General features: G+C 37.2%; 1 protein-coding gene across 5 annotated transcripts in view; it reads right to left on the bottom strand.

Moving 5' to 3' along the window:
* MTBP (MDM2 binding protein) overlaps positions 1-22,776 on the bottom strand; it is an 80,527-nt gene that overhangs the window by 54,631 nt on the left and 3,120 nt on the right. For 4 of the 5 annotated variants that reach the window (XM_060195652.1, XM_060195653.1, XM_060195654.1 and 1 more), the window contains exons 3-11: positions 20,773-20,846; positions 20,542-20,693; positions 18,198-18,256; positions 15,762-15,906; positions 14,903-15,017; positions 12,506-12,640; positions 9,910-10,004; positions 8,339-8,411; positions 6,409-6,526 (exon numbers count right to left, since the gene is read on the bottom strand). In XM_060195652.1, the coding sequence (XP_060051635.1) occupies positions 6,409-6,526; positions 8,339-8,411; positions 9,910-10,004; positions 12,506-12,640; positions 14,903-15,017; positions 15,762-15,906; positions 18,198-18,256; positions 20,542-20,693; positions 20,773-20,846 (966 nt within the window). Of the gene's footprint in view, positions 1-6,408; positions 6,527-8,338; positions 8,412-9,909; positions 10,005-12,505; positions 12,641-14,902; positions 15,018-15,761; positions 15,907-18,197; positions 18,257-20,541; positions 20,694-20,772; positions 20,847-22,776 lie in introns of those variants that run through there. The other variant, XM_060195655.1, reaches the window with a different exon arrangement.

Raw genomic sequence — 22,776 nt, forward strand, 5'->3', positions numbered from 1 at the left:
CTTAGAAATCTGGATTTAATTGTTCTCAGGTTGGGGCCTGCTTACTTTTTTTTTTCTTTTGGTCTTTGTAATATCTGTCAGTTATTTAAAAAGCCATTGCTGAAAATCACTGAAAAGTGGGTTAGTGAAAAAGCTTACTTGGGTAGTGTGCTATTTTGTTCTGTGCGCCAGCTAGATTTAAGTGCAGCCTCCACTGCATTCAAAGAAGGTTTGGTGCTGCTGTGGTCTCTTAGTCTCTTTCACTCTGGAAAGAAGAAAGAAAGAAGGAAAGAAAGAGGGAAAGAAGGAAGGAAAGAAAGAGGGAAAGAAGGAAGGAAAGAAAGGAAGAAAGGAAGGAAGGAAGGAAGGAAGGAAGGAAGGAAGGAAGAAAGGAAGGAAGGAAGAAAGGGAGGACAATGAAATAACGACAGAAACAATACTGCATTTAGGACTCTTAAGGGTGTTGGGGTGATTCTTACCAAAAGAGTGCAGTATAATTTACATACAAGTCACATATGCCTCTGTGCATGTCTACTTACATGTGACCATTTAAAGAGAGCCACCTGGTGAGAGCCGGGGCCACCATTACATTGGATGAAGCTTTGATGCTATGGTCTCTCTATTTGTCTTTACAACTAAAAAAGACATCCCTGAGTAGTAAAACTCTACTGATAGCCAAAGGGGGAAAAGAAAAAAAAAAAAAAAAAAAGGAAGGGAAGAAAAGACCATGCAAGCAAAGCATACAACTATGTATTTATCACTATAATGTAGTTTCAGAAAACTTTCGGTATCTCTCTGTAGTCAATTCCCCCACCTACTCACAGCTGGTGGGGGATACAGAAGTGGCAACACACACAGGATTTACATGCTAGAGATCCCAGTGCCACCAACCGCTGGGATAAGTGGATGGAGGGGCCAGGTGGTGGGTGGCTTACCTAGTTAAGTGCACGTGTTAGTGTGCACAAGGACCTAGGTTCAAGCCCCTGGTCCTCACCTGCAGGGGGGAAAGCTTCACAAGTGGTGAAGCAAGGCTGCAGGCATCTCTCTTTTCCTCTTACCTCCTCCTCTCCTCTCAATTTCTCTCTATCTCTAATAATAAATAAATAAAAATTTTTTAAAAAAAGATGTAAGTGGATGGCAAAGCTTGTACTCTACCAGTACTTCTCTGTTACCTTTCTATTTTCCTTCCTTTCCAAAGCACCACTAGAGAGAGAGAGAAAGAGGGAAACACAGGTGAAGAATGGAATGAGAAAGCCAGAGGACCACTCTAGCACATGTGATGCCAGAGATTAAACTTGGAACCTCATGCTTGAGTTTCCAGTGCTTTATGCACTGTGCCACTTCCCAGGCCATGTTCTTTTGCAATTTGTTTTGGCTATTCTAGGTTCTTTGCACTCCCCAACACATTTATCACAAATTTGTTAATGTTCATGGAAAGTTCATCAGGAATTCTGTTAGGCAATTGATAAGTCAACTGAACTGGAACAGAGTTTTCTAATCCATGAAGATGGTTCACTCTATTTTGTTTCAAAAATAAAAGAAAACAAAACAAAAACACTTGGCAGCAACCTCCATGGTCTGGAGATGCTGTGAGACACCAGCAGAGACTCTGATTTTACCTATGACATTGAAAGTATTTCTTAATTTTCCCTGGACCTTAACTTTCTCATTTATAATATCCAATTAGAAAATGATGAACACTCAAGTTTTTTTTTGATAGTTTCATAAAATGTCCCCGTAAACATATGGTGAGTTTGCCAAGCACTTTTCATTAGACAACTGACTTTTCAATACAGGTTTTAAATAGAAATGTTTCAGTAGGAATTTTCGTTTGTAAGTTTAAAAGGGCTTATTTACTTGTATTTTAACTTTATGTGTCCATTTATTTATTTATTTTTAATTTTTAAATTATTTTTATATTTATTTATTTATTTTCCCTTTTGTTGCCCTTATTGTTTTTCATTGTTGTTATAGTTATTATTGTTGCTATTGATGTCATTATTAGATAGGATGGAGAGAAATGGAGAGAGGAGGGGAAGACAGAGAGGGGGAGATAAAGACAGACACCTGCAGACCTGCTTCACCGCCTGTGAAGCGACTCCCCTGCAGGTGGGGAGCCAGGGGCTCAAACCAGGGTCCTTAAGCTGGTCCTTGCTCTTCGTGCCGCATGCACTTAACCCGCTGGGCTACCGCCTGACTCCCGTGTCCATTTAATTTTTACTCTCCAGAAAACAATGACTACTAAGTGAACATTCATTATACATTTCTGTTATTATTTAAAATCATTAAAAATACATTTACTGGGAAATAGCACAGCAGTTTCACAATAGTCTTTCCCTGCCTGAGGCACCAGAGGTCCCAGGTTCAATCAACCATAAGCCAGAACAGAACAGTATACTGGTTAAAAAAAAGTGTATAAACTTAGTATTATTCATATATTAAAATCTTACAATTGGCTCATGTCAAGCAATACCTACTAAATGTAAAGCAGAGCATGCAAAAGTGTACCTAACAAAATAGTAAGTAGTCAGTGAAAATCTCTTGAAAAGTAAATATTTAATATATTATATGCAAAGTAATATATAAATGCTTGCGCACACATAGACTGAATTGTTGGCTTGCACACCTTGCTTTTTTATGTAGTATTTTTTGTAGAGTTTTTTTTCATGTTGTTTGCCACTGAGTATAGTTTTAATATATGAGACATAACTACTTCTCAATATGTATGTTATAGAAGAGCCAAAAACAGGCCTGTTTTATTCCTCATTAATCTCCAGATCAGAATACCACATCTCATATATAGTATCAACTCAATCATAAAAAAAGGAAAGAAAGGGAGCTGGGTGGTAGTGCAGTGGGTTAAGCGCACACAGTAGGAAGCACAAGGACCCGTGAAGGATGAAGCACCTAGCTCTCCACCTGACAGGGGGATAGCTTCACAGGCAGTGAAGCAGGCCTGCAGGTGTCTTGTCTATCCTTCTCTCCCCTCTCTGTCTTCCACTCTTCTCTCCTATTCAATATAAAAAAAAAGGGGAGGGGATGGCTGCCAGGAGCAGTGGATTTGTAGTGCCCCTGTGATAACCCTGGAGGCAAAAAAAAAAAAAAAAGGAAGGCTTGACTGAATGAATGAATAAATAACAAAATAACTGAAGAATAAAAATAGGGAATAGATTAAGAGATAGTAAAAATCTTGTCTTTAAATTAGCAGATTAGAGGGGAAAAGGATCTGATAATTGATATCTTATTTGGGATAAGAAGTTATTAGAGGGGGCCAGGTGGTAGCGCACTGGGTTAAGTGCACATGGCTCTAAGCCCAAGGACCAGCATAAGGATCCTGTTTCAAGCCCAGGGCTCCCCACCAGCAGTTGGGTCACCTCACAAGCAGTGAAGCAGGTCTTTCTCTCCCTCTCTGTCTTCCCCTCCTCTCTTGATTTCTCTCTGTCCTATCTAACAACAACTGCAATGGCAATAACAACAAGGGCAACAAAATGGGGAAAAAAAGGCCCCCAGGAGCAGTGAATTCAAGGTGCAGGCACTGAGCCCCAGCAATAACCCTGGAGGAAAAAAAAAAGACCTATTAGAAGTGCTATCATTAAATTTTTGACACGAAATTTTCCTGTTTTAAGAGTTAATAAGGGTCCAGAAAAAAGTTCACCTGGCTGAATGCCTACTTTACCATACACAAAGAACCCAGACTCAAGTCCAGAAGCACAGGGAAGCACCCTACAGGGCAGAGCTCCCTGTATAATTTCAGCCTTTCCTTTTCTGTCTGTATGAAGCTGAAAGGGGGAAAAAGTCTGTCAGGAGTAGGGACTTGCACAGGCACGAGACCATGGTAGGCACAAAGAAAAGTGCAATTTATACATTACCTAAAACTTGGCTATTCCGCAGAAAAGGACCGATAATGGGACAAAAATTATCAGGAAACTTTATAATCAATTTCATACTTCCCCCTCTACTTTTAAGAAGAAAAAAAAAAATACTGTAGTGTCAGTTTAATTAGTCCTTAATGAAACAGCCTAATCAGTAATCAACAATCTGTCCTCTAAGACCAGACTGTGTGATATGTCTCGTTATTATTCAGAAGTTAACAATATTACTTCCCAAATTTCAAGAATTATTTATTTTAAAAGTATATCTTTCCAAGGCAATAAAATAATGTAAAAAAGAGAAAAAGTATCTAAGTTAAGAGCAAAATCAATAAATTGCTTTAAAATAAGTACCTCAAATTTAATGGTTGCTTGATTAAAAGAAGAAAAAAATGATGAGTTGACTAGTACATACTTAAGTTTACTGAGGAACTATTATATTGAATTCCAATCAGTCATTTAAAATATAGGGAATGCTGAAAAGTGGGTTAATATTATCCCGTGGTTTCATGTTGTATTGATTCTCTTACACCTCCCCCCCAAAAATCTATTTTTGATCGCATATACATTTACTCCCTGTCTTGTGCCCTAGTACAGTGAAATAAGCTATATTAATAATGTCTCTTCCACCTAAAAGCCTTTCTTAGCTCTTAAAGCTATATTAGTTCATACATTTTGAAAAAAATTATATTCACATTTTTAACAAGTTATAATAATCATTTTTTAAAATGCCTTCCTCATTTGACTGTAATTTTTACAAAAAAGGAAGAAATTATTTTCTCTGTTCACAGTTGTGACCACAGGACTGCAAGCTCAGTCTGACAAGGCCTTGGAGGTTATTTACATGAGCTCTAAAATTTCAAATTCAGCTTAACTGATCAAATATATATTCCACATACATTTAGAATTCAACATTTTCAAAAAAATGGATTGAGTATCTCACCTATTTCCTACAAAGTATAGTATAAGGTCCTGAATTAAGAACTGCAGTTCTCAGAATTCTAGAGCTGTGCAGTATTCATAGAGATTTCTACTAGGACAGCCCTGATAGACATGTTGCAATTCCAGGTCTTAGTTCCATAATGTCACAGAAACTATGATTCAAAAGTAATATAAACTAGTCACTAAACATTTTTTCTTTTAAAGCATTGAGGAAAAGGAAAAGAGCAGCACTATGCAGCTTTGGGCAAGTGGCTAACACTTTCTTTGCACAGTAATTATCTAATAAAGTAATAGGCTTTAGAATTACATAATCTCTATTTTATAAGCAAAATTAGGGTTTCATTGCTATGACACCCAAAATGTAGCAGACTAGAGAAGCACCATAATATAACTCTTTGTTTTATTTTTTTTTTTTATGCTCCAGGGTTATTGCTGGGGTTTGGTGCCTGTACCACGAATCCATGCCTCAAGACTTTTTTTTTCTTGCCCTTGTTTTTTGTTTTTGTTTTTTTATCATTTTTGTGGTTGTTGTTATTGATGTCATTGTTGGATAGGACAGAGAGAAATGAAGAGAGGAGGGGAAGACAAGAGGAGAGATAGACACCTGCAGACCTGCTTCACTGCTTGTGGGTTCCCCCTGCAGATGGGGAGCCAAGAGCCGGGGGCTCGAACCAGGATCCTTAGGCTGGTACTTGTGCTTCGCACCATGTACACTTAACTGCTGTGCTACTGCCCGACCCCCCTACTATATAACTCTTTAGAACAAAGAGTAAAGGATCCAATTCTTGTGGAAGTTATAGAGTACTAAATGACTTGAACTAAAATTGTGCCAGTCAAAATGATAATTAGAATTAAATATAAATTTACAGGGTTATTATAAAAATCAGTCATTATTACTAAACAACAATAGACTGCATAGCACATAGTTAAGCTGTTGGGTAGGGTCCACTTATTTCTTGAGAAAATTATACAATTTTTTTTAATGCACTATAAGATAAATGAACCACTTTATTTTTGCAAATTCCTGAGTGCTAAGAAATCCATGCTTAAGGCAGAGACACAGCGCACTAGTTATACTCTAGACTTTTTCTTCTGAGTCCCCAAGGTCTTAGGTTCATTGCCCAACAGCACCAAAAACTAGAGCTGAGCAGTGTCCTAGTTTCTAACAAAATAACATGAATACTTGACGTTATAAGACAACGTCACAGGTCATAAAAAACGAAAGAACAACAACAAAAAAAAACTTAATCTGGATTCCTTTCAATCAGTAGAACTGGTATTAAAGACTTTCTTGGGGAGTCAGGTGGTAGCAAAGCACAAGGACTGGTGTAAGGATCCTGGTTCGAGCCCCTGGCTTCCCACCTGCAGGGGAGTTGCTTCACAAGCGGTGAAGCAGGTCTGCTGGTGTATTTTCTCCTCCCCTCTCTGTCTCCCCCTCCTGTCTCCATTTCTCTCTATCCTATCCCACAACAATGACAACAACAACAATAATAACTACAACAATAAAAAACAACAAGGGCAACAAAAAGGAATAAATATTAAAAAATAAGACTATCTTGGTTTAAAGAAATATAACCTTAATTTCAATTCTGATAAATGTTAAAATAAAAATCCTTACCAGTGATCGTCTTGGGTTTCTTAGATATATATTCCTTCCATTTTCTTGAACTGAGTTGGTTTGGAGGTGTAATAAGTATATTACTAACTGTACATGGCAATACAAAAAGGGCACCAACCTGGGTAAAACAAAACATTTTTTAATAACTGCACACTGAAATTCATTCTAAAGTAGTAATATCTCACACTTTTCTGCTCCCATTTCACCTCTTTAAATGGATTTAGTAAGGGTCTTCTTCCAACAATTATAAAAACTTAAACAAACAAAAACCCTGGCAGTCTGGAAGATGGCACAGTGCCCAGAGTTTTGGATTCTCAATATAAGGGCCCAAGTTTGACCTTGACATCAGAGTGATACTTTGCTCCGGTGTTAATAAATAAATCGTGAAAGCAAAACTAAACAAAAAATCTTTAAAAAGGCTAGCGAGATAGCCCACCTAGACAGTACACCTGCTGTATCATGCAAATGACCCAAGTTACAGCCCAGTCTCCATGGCACTGGAGGAAGCTTTGGTGCTCTGGGATTTTCCTGGCTTTCTTGTCTCCATCTGAAAAAAGTCAGCTCAGAGCAGTGAAGTCAAAGCAGGGACAAAAAAATAAGCAACAAGAAACCCTAAAATCAGCAGCTCCACTTTCTCTCTCTCTCTCTCACACACACACACACACACACACACACACACACACACACACACACACACACACACTCACAGCTCTTCTGCTCAATTATCTCTCTGTTAAACTTGCTATTCAGAAAACTTGTTTCAATTTTAGACTTGGGTCTAATTGTTTTGTAAGCCAGTATGAAGCTAGAAATTACACATAATTTATTTTTTTTGCCCTAGTCTCAATGAATGGGTTCAAAACTAGAATATATCTGAAGATATTCTAAAAAATTTTGTTCTTTAAGTTTATCTATAAATTGAAGAGAAGACTATATTGGAATCATATGCCAAAAAATACACAGTATTTTTGACTCAACTTATCCATTCTTGGATTGTCAAGGTTAGACACAAAGATCTTTAGCAAATATTTTTCCCCCTAAACTAAATAAATAAACATTTATTTAGGTAAATCCTAAGATTAATCAAACACTAAATAAAACAATTGTGATTTTATTCTTTTAGAAGTATAAATTACAAAAATAAATACATCATAAAAATAAATACATCCTAAAATAGCTTTTTTTTTTAAATTGGGGAAATCAATAGTTTACAGTAAATACAGTTGTTGGTACATGCGTAAAATTTTTCAGTGTTTTGCAAAGCCCCATGACCCCCTAGGTCCTCTTCCACCATCATGTACCAGGACTTGAAAACAATACCACCCCCACCCTGAGAGTCCTTTACTTTGGCACAATACACCAAACCAAGTCCAAGTTCTATACTGTGTTTCCCTTTCTGTTCTTATTTCTCAGCTTCCGTCTGTGAGTGAGACCATTTCACTCTTCTCTTTCTAGCTGATCTCACTTAAGATGATTTGTTCAAGCCCATCCAAGATGAAGTGAAGAAGGTGAATTCACTATTTGTAATAGCTGAGTAGTATTTCATTGTGTATATATACTACACATTTCTCAGTCATTCATCTGTTGTAGGAAACCTAGGTTGCTCCCAGGTTTTGTCTATTACCAACTGTGCTGCTATGGACATAGATATATACAAATCTTTTTGGATATATCCCCAGGAGAAGATTTGCTGGGTCATAGGGCAGGCTTTCCAGACTGTTCTCCATAGGGGTTGGGCCAATTCACATTCCCACCAGCAGTGCAGGAAGGTTCCTTTACCCCTGCAACCTCTCCAACATTTGTTGCTACTATCTTTTCTGATATATGATAACGTATTTCAAGAAAATACAAGGTTATTCCAAGAGACTTTTATTAACATATTTTTCAAATATCTCAAAATATTAAATTAAAAAAAAATCCTCTTCTATACCTTGTCACATAGAGAAGATAGCTGTTCCAGTAGTAGTATGGAATTCTGTTTGGTGCTATTTTTTGTCAGTCCTCTGTAATAACGAGTAAAGGGAATGAAGGAATCGAGCATTGTAAAAGTAAAATCATGTACTTTAAATGGCTGGCTACAACACACTACATGTGAATGATAGCTCAAAAAAAAAAAGTCACCTTTGTTTAAAAAGAAATAAACAAAGCAGTCAAGACAATGGCTGCTGTGACAAATATTCAATGATGCAAAATACTTTATTGCCCAACTCACAAAGTGCTTAAATTCACTTACTATTAAAATGTTAACTATAGCAATTTAAAAATTATTTCTTAAGTATTATTACTCTTGTAGAATATTGAAATTGTAAAGCACATGTAAAGTACAGGTATTTACTGCTAAGCCACTTCCAAGCATGAGACATATCTGAATATTTGTGTATAAATTACTGTTTCTCCTTCACAGATTTCTATCCTTTGTCCATCCTGCTACCCAATGAGAAATATTAGAAAGTGCTCTTCCTAATCTAAAACTTCTCTTAAAATAATATCATAAAAATATGCTGAGCATATGTTTGTTCCCACATGGCTGTGACGGACCTGGACCTCTGGTGGACCTCTCTCTCCACCATCACCAGTCACTTGCATCAGGAACATCATTGTAGGCCCTCTTGTGAGGACCAGCCCTCAATATAGAGTGGTGGTGCTGGGGACTGCCCCACTCTCCAAAGGGAGGCTGGGATGACCTGCACTGCTCCTCGGGGAAGACTGGTCCTGAGGTGGGTGCAGCCAGGAACCCAGTGTTCCTGGCTGTGACCGTGGACTGTGGACTCGGAGGTTATGCAGGCTCCTGTGCTACATATGAATGGATATGGGCCCTGGGTCATATTGATGGGGTCTACAGTTAATGAGATTTATATACTTTCCTCATATTTGGGGGCTACTTCTGCCCTGATCCAGCTTCCTAGTCCTATTCTCAACTCTGGACACCACCTTCCCAAACAATACTTAAGTGTATGCCACTAGTTATGGGCCTCTTGGGATGTACTGAAAATAAGACTTCCTAGCATTTTCCTGCACCAAGAGCCTTAGTTCTATCTTCTCTATTCTTACTTTTAGGTTCCTGATTGTTAAACAGTTTTTTTCTGTTTTATATATTAATGCTTTTTAGTCACCAAGTTGCAGATGCTACCATGATGCCATCCTGAAATCCCTGGGCAAATGACCTCACCTGAACCTCACCTCTCCAGAGCCCTGCCCACTAGGGAAAAGGAGAGGCATGCTGGGAGTATGGATCCACCTGTCAATATCCATGTCCAGGGGAGAAGCAATTACAGAAGCCAAACCTCCCACCTTCTGCAACTCATAAAGAATTTTGGTCCATACTCCCAGAAGGATGAAAAATAGGGAAGCTTCCAATGGCGGGGATAGGGTATGGAACTCTGTTGGTGGGAACTGTATTCCTCTTATCCTACAATCTTGCTAATCAATAGTTAATCACTAATAAAAAAAGAATATATAAAAAAGAGATAATCTAAAATAAAGATGTAGATAAAAGGATACAATTCAAATTCAATATTCGACATATAGCAGGAGGGTAAATCAGACAATTTTATCATTTGTACAAATTCTAAAGCAGGGCCATAATAATGGAACACCTAGAAAAGAAATTGAAATTAGCCAATGCCTTCAATACAAGAAATGAAAGCAAACAAATTAGGGACTAGCATATAAAGCTTTAAAAAGAATCTTAAAAAGCAAGTATTTACATACTATGTAAATCAAACATTTAATCCTGTACAACATAAAAGATTTTCTTCTACCTTTCAAAATAGAGAGACAAAGATTTTTTAATAAATAGGGAAAGTTTCAATTGGAAAATAGTGAGTCCAAAAAGTAGTAAGCAACAGAGGACTAGCATTCTTAACGTTTTCTGTTAATTCCTCCAAGACAGACAGATGACAGAAGAGGTTAAACTCCTGAATAAACAAGAGGGCAAGCAAATTCAAGAAGAGAAAGAAAAAACACTTCAGGATGAACTTAGTGGAGTCATACTCTAAGATTAAAAAAATATATATGTATATTAGAAGAAATTAAACAAAGATGATTGCTAATTAACAGAGAAAGTTTTACTCAGAGAAAAGAAGCTGCAGTATTTTTTTTTAATAAAACTCAAAATTAAATTAAGGGTGAGCTACTAAAACAATGAATAGTATTTCAAGAGCTGTGGGTAAGGTTTCACAAAACAAGGACAAAGAAAAGCAAACAAATCTTAAAGAAACTAAAGAGAGTTTTAAAGTTACAGGAAGCTGAACAATTCCCTCTACATTTAAGTACGTGTCTATGAGCACACACACACACACAGACCATGTACATAGCACAGGTGTATTTATTTTAGAAGTTGTATCCTAATATTCTCTTCAACAGCAGCAAATTCAAATACATTTCACACTTGAATACTTGAATCATGTACTACCAAAGAAGAGAAGCTGAGGCCATCAATTTTATGATGTTAATCTTTGGGAAAAATTTTAAATATTCTCCCTGAAAGTTGGACATAATACTTAAAATAATTCTAAGTAATTATTAGAAGATGTATTCACATAAAAGTGCCCTTTTATGAATTATCCTTTGACTAGAAAATATTACACATCAATCTGACCTCCTTATAATTTCATGAGTGCTGTACTTAATGTATTCTTGAATTGGGCCTTTGAAGGTCACTCTGAAATCTCTGAATATACATACCTCTCTGCTTTATGCTATTTTCACAGTACAGAAAGAAGAAAAAGTCAGCTAAGTCACCTCTTCTCTTAAATTTTAACCACAACATAGTTCAACTATGGTTAGGGATCAAACCTGGGAACTCAAGAGCTTCAGGCAAGGAAATATTTTTGCATAGCCATTGTTATGCTATCTTTCTGGTCCTAAGTACCCTTTTAAATTATTATATATATTTTTTCTTTTAAACTTTTTTTTTAATGTTTATTTATTTTCCCTTTTTGTTGCCCTTGTTGTTTTAGTTATTGAATTTGTTGTTGGATAGGACAGAGAGAAATGGAGAGAGAAGGGGAAAACAGAGAGGGGGAGAGAAAGATAGACACCTGCAGACTGCTTCACAGCCTGTGAAGCAACTCCCCTGCAGGTGGGGAGCCAGGGGCTCCAACCAGGATCCTTATGCCAGTCCTTGCACTTTGCACCACGTGTACTTAACCTGCTGCGCTACCACCCGACTCCCAAATTATTATATTTTTAAGGATAAGCACAATGATATATGAGACAAAAATTAAGACTTCTTAAACTGTAAGCATTTGTCAGATGCTAATCTCTTAACTCACTTAACCTTCATATTGTGTAAGGTAAATGTTATTATTGTCCACATTTCACAAATGATTTAATTAATTTATGCAAGGATAATATCACAGTTATCAGAGTTAGGTTTCAAATACAGATTTCCTTAAAATCTAATTCTACTTTCTTTCTATTATATACTTTCTTCACACAGAACCTTAGGAAGGTCATACAGAAAAGTCCAAACGGGGGTCGGGCAGTGGCGCAGTGGGTCAAGCAAGCACACGTGGCGCAAAGCGCAGGGACCGGCGTAAGGATCCCGGTTCGAGCCCCCGGCTCCCCACCTGCAGGGGAGTCGCTTCACGGGCGGTGAAGCGAGTCTGCAGGTGTCTATCTTTCTCTCCCCCTCTCTCTCTCTGTCTTTCCCTCCTCTCTCCATTTCTCTCTGTCCTATCCAACAACAAAGCAACATCAACAATGGCAAGCTGCAACAACTAGGGCAACAAAAAGGGGGAAAAATGGCCTCCACGAGCGGTGGATTCATGGTGCAGGCACCGCGCCCAGCAATAACCCTGGAGGGGAAAAAAAAAAAAAAGTCCAAACAAGAGGTAGCTGCAGACTCATCCTGACTTAAAATTAGGATCAATTCATGTTTAAAAACAAACAACACAACCCAAAAACACCTAAAACAATGATAGCTTTCCAGTATTCAGAGCTGATAATTTATAGTACTAATATATTGAAAATTGTATAAGTGAATTACACACACACACAACAATAATGTTAATTCAAGATTCAAATGTACCTGATGGAAACAAGAATAGGCACAATGGATAATTACCAAGAAAATTAGCCATAGATTGATTACCTTGTGCAAAATATTCTTATCCTTTGATGGTTCTATCTTTTTGGCAAGAAAGCAAGTATTTAAATTTGATGTACTAAAATTCTTAGGTGCGACCCCCTTTAAACAAAATTCAGGAAAACTGATTTCACATCCAAACTGGAAAGAAAATAAGAGAACAGTTGCAGAATATCATGAATAAGTCCATGGAGATCAACACGCCCCATGTCCATGTATTTTTTGATTCCACAATTCAAAAGTGTGGTTCTTCTATTTCTCTACATATCCTTCCTATTTCAACACATACATAAGATTTTTCATAAAAAGCATTCCTTAGTCCATAACCAGCCCACAAGAGTATGTTAAGCTTATTCCATGCAACCACAGAATCAAATCTCCTTTAAATTGAGCTGCTCAATATCTAGCTTCCTCACAGTCTCAAAAATGTGCATAAACAGATCTTGTTTTTCTTATTCACCACTAGACCTTAACACAGTGCCTCACAGTTTGCTTTCAATATAAGCTGTTTGATGAAATGATTAATTCCTACAGAAACAGTAGGAGTAGTCAAGGGGGTAACAATAATGATAGTTCATTTACTCAGTGATTCCTTTGTATTTTAGATCATTTAATCTTCATAAAAATCTCAATAAGGATTATTACTACTCCTACTTTATAAAGACAACCATGATACTGAGAGGATAAATACTACGCAACATGACACACACAAAAGGACTGTGAAATAGAGTTGGAGTTCATTACAATAACTCTAGGTCAAAAGCTATTCTCCACCAAAATTAAAAAAGTGATTTACAGTTTTAAGTGCAACTTGCGGAGAAGTGAATGCTTTATTTTCTATTCATAAAAGAACAAAAGGAACACATGCCAAAAAAACAAACAAACAAAAAAACACCTTGCTGTAATTTGTATGTAATCATGCAGTTTCAGAAGGCATAGAAAAAGCAACTCTCTAGGGGGTCGGGCAGTGGCGCAGTGGGTTAAGCGCACGTGGCGCAAAGCGCAGGGATCCCGGTTCGAGCCCCCGGCTCCCCACCTGCAGTGGAGTCGCTTCACGGGCGGTGAAGCAGGTATGCAGGTGTCTATCTTTCTCTCCCCCCCTCTCTCTGTCTTCCCCTCCTCTCTCCATTTCTCTCTGTCCTATCCAATAACAAAGCAACGTCAACAATGGCAATAATAACCGCAACGAGGCTGCAATAACTAGGGCAACAAAAAAGGGGAAAAAATGGCCTCCAGGAGCGGTGGATTCATGGTGCAGGTACCGCCCAGCAATAACCCTGGAGGGAAAAAAAAAAAAAGAAAAAAGGAAAAGCAACTCTCTGAGCTAATTGTATCTTGCACTCTTACAGTTGGCTAGGATTTGCTTATATTAAAGTCATTTGGAGAGGATGGTTAGTTGAAGATTTAACCTTTCCAAATAAAGAATGAGTCAGCAAGCCAAATTAAATCCTGGTGTCTTATCTGAGTGGATCGAGGGCTGGCAAAAAAAAAAAAATACTTTGTGCCGCTTTGTCACATGCATGATCCAGGGTCAAGTCTGACCCCCACCACAGTGGAAGAAGCTTTAGAGCTGTGGCTAGCTTTGCTTCTCCCTGTCTCTGTTCCTCTTTCTATCTGAAAAAGTAAGTCAACCTGGGGAAGTAAACGAACCATGATGGGGGGGGGGGTTTAAATAAATAAAGATAAACAAATAAAGAGTGCACTGAAAAAGAAAAAGTTCTAGTAATTAGTGTAATGAACTTTTATAGGAACATAAGAGTCTATTCATGCTCCCACACCATGCTAAATAAATACTAAGAAACTGTTTTGTTTCAGTGTTGAATAAAAGTATATAATGGAACTGGGAATTCCTTTCAACATGTATACAACTTAAAGCCACCACACATATTTACTCATGATAACAGATGTCAAAATAGAATTGAAGACTCATAGAACCCTCATGTAAGTTCAAAAAGCTGGTTAGTGGATGTGGTTAGCTGAGAGAACATACTTTAAGTAGTTCCCTAACAGTTTATATACACCATGAAGTGAAGCAATATGAAGAAAAACCATGAACTCAAATAATGCCAAAATTCTACTTTACAAGAATGTTACATTCTAGTATTATAGCATCCAAAATATAAGCACAGTAACTACTTGAATTTGGATGAAAAAATAAATAAATCCTACTGTTGAAGTGCTAACACCTAAGGTGTTCTGTAGCAATGTCTAGCTAGTTGTCTACTATATTAGCTCAGATATCAAGTTTCTTTCTATTTGAAAGAACTTGCTAGCTAAAGAGTAATATTCTAGAATCTCTTTTATGGTACATTTCATTAAGACTGATTTCAACTATGTATGGTACAGTGTGAACAGAATTTTCAAAAGCTGCCTCAAAAACGTATAGTTGAGAAATTCACTTACCTTTCTTTCCCATATTTGAATCTTTCCCCTCCATAATTCCTTTGAGTCAATAGACTGTCTAAGATTTCCTAGTGGTACAACATTTGCAGAAAGGTATTCTGCAATCTGACAATTTCTATAAATAGAAGAAAAAAATTAAATACAAAGATTTTATTTTATTTGGATTTAACATTAATAGTTAACTGTAAAGTTTAAGAGGCAAAACTACATAGTTTATATCACTGTTTTTACCCTCTGTAATCTACTTTTTAAAATAGTATAGTGTCTTTCTCCCTATTTCCCCTTACCTCTCCATTTCTGACTCTATAAAATATATATATATATATATGATGGTAGAGTTGTTATGTAGGCGTCAAGCCCCAGCAGTAACACTGGTGGCCATAAATAAAATAGACAAACAAGTAAATACATAAAAATACATTAGGATCATTTCCTAAAAACTCAAAAATCTCAGAAACATAAAGTATGAAGTAAATCTTGATAAATCTCTAATCACAGCACGACATAAAATTATCTTGTCACATTATTTTAAGATTTTAAATATTGAGTCTATTAGATGCATGGTGGCATGTTACTATAAAAACAGACAAAACAGAGGCTGGTTACCAGCACATTAGAAGAAAGTCCAATAATATCTCCTTTCCTTCTTTCCTTCCTTCCTTCTTCATGGCTCATGGTGGTTTCAGGGATAGAGCCTAGGACGTCAATGCCTCAGCTTTGAAAGCCTTGTGCATAAATACTATACCATATCTTTCTAACAGAAAAAGTCAACTGATAAGTAGATGAAGTCCTACTGTTGACCAAACAAAACAAGCAAAAACAACACAAACAAGAATCAGATATGTACAAAGAAGCTTACATTTCACAATGGTTTACTGACATAGTGACTTTTGCAGCGTACCATTCCTTCAAATGTTTTAATGCTCCAATAGCAGGTAAACAATCTTTCAATTTAGGAGGATCTTTATCAGAGAGCAATAGTATTACATCTATCATTGCTCTGCCTAGAAAGAAAAAATAGCATTTTTGTCATTTTTAAATATATGAAGAGTTGAAATGTCTCAAAGTAACTGGATATTGTCTATGTATAAAACAAAGAATTTTTAATTCCTGAAATTCTTTAAAATGATACATTTTTAGATGTTCAAAATTTTATTTACTTATTGAATAGAGAAGGCCAGAAATCAAGAGGGAAGGGGGTGATAGAGAGGGAGCGCGACAGACAGACACTTGCAGCCCTGCTTCATCATTCACAAAGCTTTCCCCCTGCAGGTGGACAGTGGGGGCTAGAAAGCTGTAACATGTGTGCTCAACCAGGTGGGCCACCACCCATCCCCCTGATGTTCAACATTTTTTAATGTTCATGATTCAATTTAAAGTTGTTTACTTGAAATAGCTAGCAAGTGCCAGAAAACAAAGTACATAATAGTCAACTGCCAATTCTATGCCAGTCGTTAATTCCAAACATTACTCTTAAGATCATAAATGTTACTGTAATGAACAGAAGGGGAAAAACCTGTACAATATCATTAATTTTGTCAATACTTAACTTTGTAAACAATAGGGAGTGGGGGCAGGGTAGTGGTGCATCTGAAAGAACATACACATTGCCATGTGCAAGGACTTGGGTTCGAGCCTTGGTCCTTCATGAGTGGTGAACTATGCCTCTTCTCACTCTCTCTTTCTTGCCCCCTTTCTATCTATCTCTCCTTTTCTTCTCAATGTATCTTTGTCTATATATTTAAAAAAGAAAAAAGCAGTAAAAAACCAATATGGAATGCATTAGTTTTGTTTTTAAAGGACAACTTATTCACTGGCAATTACTGGTTTCTAAGAAAGGACAATTTCATGAATTCTTTTTTAATACTTATTTATTTATTCCCTTTTGTTGCCCTTGTTGTTTTTTATTGTTGTAGTTATTAATATCACTATGTTGGATAAGACAGAGAGAAATGGAGAAGACAGAGAGGGGGAGAGAAAGATAGACACCTGCAGACCTGCTTCACTGCCTGGCAAGTGACTCCCCTGCAGGTGGGGAGCCGGGGGCTCAAACTGGGATCCTTATGTGGGTCCCTGCACTTTACCACGTGTGCTTAACCTGCTGCGCTATCGCCCGACTCCCTTTGCATGAATTCTTAATCTTCATGAAATTACAAATTTACTAAAAGACCATGAAGAAGAAAATGAAACAGAAACAAAATTAAAATTTGACAATGAACATGTTTTCAACTCAGCAAAACAGAATTTCAGATTATTTAGTTATTTTCTGTGTGAGATTTTTTTTTTTCATACTAAAATATGGTCTTCAACATAAGGACTGACCCATATGTTACAAAGTCTCTCAGGGAAATTACATATACTTCATTCATCACTAGTCACTAGGCTCTCTATCTCTTTAGCCTTTATATATTTATTATTGGATAGAGACAGAGAGAAACTGAGAGGGGAGAGGTAGATAAGAGAGGAAAAGAACAGAGCCAGGCAGTGGCGCACCTGATTGAGCACACGTTACAGTGTGTAAGGATCCAGGTTTGAGCCTCTGGTCCCCATCTGCAGAGGGAAAGCTTCACAAGTGTTGAAGCAGAACTGCAGGTGTCTCTCTCCCTTCCTCTCAATTTCTAGCTGTCTCTATCCAATAAAAATAAAGATCATAAAAAATGTTTATAAAAAAAAAGGGAGAGGAAAAGAGACAGACACTTGCAGCCCTGCTTCATCACTTGTGAAACTTCCCCTCTCCCTGTAGGTGAGGAACAGGGGTTTGAACCTGAGTCCTTGCACTGTAATGTGAGCACTTACCCAGTTCCACAGAACATAACGATAAAACATTAGGTTATAGTGAAAAGATTAATTATTAAATAAGTAAAGATACATATTTTAATTTTTTATGTTCTAATTTATGTCTAAATGGAAACAGTTATAAGAGCTTTATCCTTGTATTTTGGTAAAGTAATTGAGTATGTTTTACATTGATCTGAATTACAGTTACATTTCATTTGAATTTAAAAATTAGGAATGAGAGTATCAGTCTCTGACTGAATTTAAGGGACTGGACAGTGGCGCCCTTGTGGAGCAGACAAGCTACAACGCACAAGGACACAGGTTCAAGCCTCCAGCTCCCTCCTGTAGTGGGCAGGGAAGATTCATGTGTGATAAAGCATTGCTACAAGTGTCTCTCTCCCTGCAATTTCTCTCTGCCTCTATGAAAAATAAATAAATAAATAAAATTAAAATATTTTAAAATACTGAATTTATATACAGTATAAAATAAATAATATTCAATTATTGAAAGCTTTACCAGGAGCAGGAAGTTTGTCTGATAACTGATGCAAATTTTCTGCAGATTCTTCATAAAGTCTAAGTTAGGAGAGAAAAGCACATAAACACATAACATAAAATTCTTACAGGTCAGATAATGAAATGTATCTATATACGAGACAGTGTTAACTGTGCTATAATCATTACAACAACACCATGAGTCATCCTTACTGAAATGATTTGTTTAATGTTGCATAAATTGGACAAGTGAAAGGTATGATTCAAAGTGAGATCAAATTGTTCAACATTTAAAAAAGAAAACAAAGAGGGAGTCGGGCTGTAGCACAGCGGGTTAAGCGCAGGTGGCGCAAAGCACAAGGACCGGCATAAGGATCCCGGTTCGAACCCCGGCTCCCCACCTGCAGGGGAGTCATTTCACAGGCGGTGAAGCAGGTCTGCAGGTGTCTCTTTCTCTCCCCCCTCTGTCTTCCCCTCCTCTCTCCATTTCTCTCTGTCCTATCCAACAACGACAACAACAATAATAACTACAACAATAAAACAACAAGGGCAACAAAAGGGAATAAATAAATAAAATATTTTAAAAAAAAAAGAAAACAAAGGTAACAAAGCACACCCTATAGTATGCTTAGTATATAAAATGTAAATCATAACTAAAATATCCAACATGTTTCTGAACCTCAGAATATGGTTAAGTGCTTAATAAAAAATCTCTGAATGTCATATAAAAGCCCTGGCTGGAAACTATGATGTCTCCTCCTCCAATTCTTCACAATCTGTTATTTTTATCCATACAGTAAAATTTATATTCTCAAAGTAGTTTATCATCTGCATATAGATATTTACATCTTTTATTATTAAAACATCAGCTTAAAAAACTTCAGACATTTTAGTATAGTTTTCAAACTCCCTCTTGTGGAAGTAATCATTATATCACTTACTAGAAATACATTTATTCTCATCATCTTTTAATAGTGGTGCAAAGAGCACAAGGAATGACAAGCATTCTAAAGCTTGAAGGAACTTTAAAAAGCATCTGATGGCTGCAAAGACAGTTTATGGGGGAGGGCACGTGCCAAAAGACTTTGATTTTTGAGCCTGAGCCTCTGAAAAAGTGGTCCAGAGCAATGAAATCACGTACATTATAGGTCCCAGGTTCAAGGAAAAAAATAGGAAAGGATTTCTGCACTTTTAAAATATGAAAAGAAAGAAGCAGAGAAGTTAAATTAGTGGATGAAAGTCATATAATTATGAACTACTCCTACCAAATCCTAGAACTCCACAGTTCTGTCTGTCTTGATCAGTACAAATAAAATCTGAAAATGCAATTTTGATAAATAGTACAACGTGTGATCATTAAAGTAAATATAGTTTTATAATGAAATATGGGAAAGATTATTATATTACTTTTGTAATTTGACAGCATAGAGAGAAATTGAGAGGGAAGGGGATAGGGAGAGAAAAAAAAGATACCCATAGCACTGCTACACTGGTCATGAAGCTTCCCCCTTGCAGGTTGGGAGACTTGGGGCTTGAACTTGGGTCTTTGGGCATGCTAACAGGTGCAAATAACTCAGTGTACCACCATCTAGCCCTGAAAAATGGAAAACTAAAAGGAAAGGCAATAATTATAAACCAGAAGCAGGATACTTCATAACAGATGAAATTTATCACACGTCACTTGGATTAGCTTGTATCACTTAGATTAGCTTATTTGTGCAGCACTTTAAAAACTACAAAGGTACAGCTCTGCCAAAACATGTGACCCAGGTTAAAGACTTCCTTGTCCCCACACACTGTAGGAACTTTCAGTACTGTGCGGTCTTTTCCTCTCTCTGTGTGTGCCTCTATTTCTGTCTAGAAAAGTCAACCTGGAGAGGTGAAGAGTAAAAAGAAATAAGAAAATCAACATAGTACTTTGAAACCCTATAAAATTTAAAGATGCTTGAAGTGCTGAAGATTCACATCAGTTCACACATTTCAGTCTCACATAATAATAATAATAATGTCAGACAGCAATAAACAGTCTTTCACTGATATGCAGAATCTGAAAAAAAAAAAAAGTAAAACCAAAATAAACTAAAAAATCAGAAGACGGGAAACAGATCGATAGTTCCCAGAGGGGTAGAAGATGGAGAGGTGGGTGAAATGAAAAAGGGGCCCAAGAGGTACATATTTCCAGCTACAAAATAAATAAGACAAAAGAGATGCATTGTGCAGCATTCGATGCCTTACTGACAAAAAAAAGGTCCACTAACTAAAATTCCTATACCACAGCTATTAAAATATTGAGTATTCACACTTGTGGCGAGAATATTATGGGGTGCTAAATATTACAAAGGTATTGTAATAAGATGTAGACATACTCAGCCAAGGATACCGAGTCTCTGCTATTACTATCTTCTTCCTCAAAACACTCAACAGCACTCAAACATTCTTCAATATTTGTTTGAAGAACATCTTCAATTTCATCTTTTTCTGTATCAAAATGTATTTCTTTCCAGTCAGAGCTACAAAACTAAAATGTCAAAAGGTGTATTAAACATATGTATAACATTATTCTTACATTATTCTTAATGACTATTTATTTACATTACCTGGTAAAATCCAGATATGGCCTGTACAGCAAAGAACCACTTCTTGGAACTCGGTATTCCACCCACTGAACAGGCTTGAAAACAAAATCAAACTTATAAGAAAAAAGGCAAATAAGCAAATATTGCATCACGTCATATGAAAAATTAAACAATTTTAATATATATATGAAAATTTGGATACGTAATTTTGAAAATTTCATTTATATACATAAATCATATTATATTATTAATCCATTATACCTTTTAGCATATATATATATATATATATATATATATACATATATATGTATAGCTTAAAATACACGATAGTTTTTAAAAATTCTTTATTGGGGGATTAATGGTTTACAATAAAATACAATAGTTTGTACATGAGTATCATTTCTCAGTTTTCCACATAATAATTCAACCTCCACTAGATCCTCCTCTGCCATCATGTTCGAGGACCAGAACCCAACCCTCCCCCACTACCCCAGAGTCCACTGCTCCTGGAGGTCATTTCTTCTATTTTATTGGACAGGACAGAGAAAAACTGAGAAGAGTGAGAGAGAAAGAGAGATACCTGCAGACCTGCTTCCCAGCTAGTGAAGCGTCCCCTCTGCAGGATGATTCGAATCCACCTCTAAGGATACTTGTGCAGGTCCTGAGGATTGGTACTATGTGCAATTAACTGGGTGCATCACCATCCAGCCCCCTAAAGGTACTTTTTATTTTTATTGTTGCTTGGCCTCTCAAAAAAATTAAAAAAAAAAACCCCAAAAAACAACCTTCTCTTTAAAACACTGGGTTTCTTGAAAACTATTTTGCTACATCTTCTCTTTGCTTTAAAACTAGCATTCAGGGCCAGCTCCTCTGGGAGGGTTCCTGTTTTGGAATGTGAGTGGCACAGGGCTTCTTCTTCTTTTTCTAGCGTTTGCCCTTCTTCCGTAGCCAGTCAACAGCGTCAGGTTGAGCCTGATGTCTGCTTGTTGCTGGCTTTGAAAGTGACTGGGATCCATGTGGATTCAGTCGGCTAGGAAGGATCGTCAGTTTCCCCAATAAATGGGTACTCACGGGATGCACGAGAAGGGCTGAGCCTGGCCACACTTACTAGGGGAAGCACCAGTGCCATCATGTCTTTCCCACTCTCCTTCTCTACCAGAAAAATGTTGCTCATGGCAGTGACTACTTCCCCTCCCCCCAACCTCAGCAAAAACAAGGGATTCAGTTCCTTTTTTTTTTTTAATATTTATTTTATTTATTTATTCCCTTTTGTTGCCCTTGTTGTTTTACTGTTGTAGTTATTATTGTTGTTGTCGTCGTTGGATAGGACAGAGAGAAATGGAGAGAGGAGGGGAAGACAGAGAGGAGGAAAGAAAGATAGACACCTGCAGACCTGCTTCACCGCCTGTGAAGCGACTCCCCTGCAGGTGGGGAGCCGGGGTTCGAACCGGGATCCTTATGCCGATCCTTGTGCTTTGCGCCACCTGCGCTTAACCCGCTGCGCTACAGCCTGACTCCCAGCCAATGTCTTTTTGATCCCTTTCTTTCTTCACTTTTCACTAGCTTAGGCAACTTCTATGCCCCTAACTTCCGTCACATTTATCCATTTCCCTTCACCCTGATAGCTGCTGTCACTTCTCAGCGGACCTATTGTAGCACCCACCTTGCCCTTTCCTCTAATGTGTCTACTCTACTGCAGTCAGAATCCTTCATTGGCACAGATCTGATCAGTCTCTGCCCTCATTAAAGCCTTTAACGGCCGCTGATTATCATGAGTAAAAGGAACACTAGCAAAATGCACAAAGTCCTCTTCCTCACTATGCCTACCTCTCCATCCTTCTTTCAGTTATAATCTAATTGTACTTTCCTTAGATTTGCCACATTATGAAAGCAGTATTAACATGGTGGAAATTCAACATGAAAAGGTCTCTCCTTGCACAGTTCACATGCAATATTCACAGATTCCATTTACCATGGAGTAAGTAACATTAACTCTTCCCAAAACAGAACTCAAATTCTAGCTAA

This window comes from Erinaceus europaeus, chromosome 1 (assembly GCF_950295315.1).
Source record: "Erinaceus europaeus chromosome 1, mEriEur2.1, whole genome shotgun sequence".
Lineage (NCBI taxonomy): Eukaryota > Metazoa > Chordata > Mammalia > Eulipotyphla > Erinaceidae > Erinaceus > Erinaceus europaeus.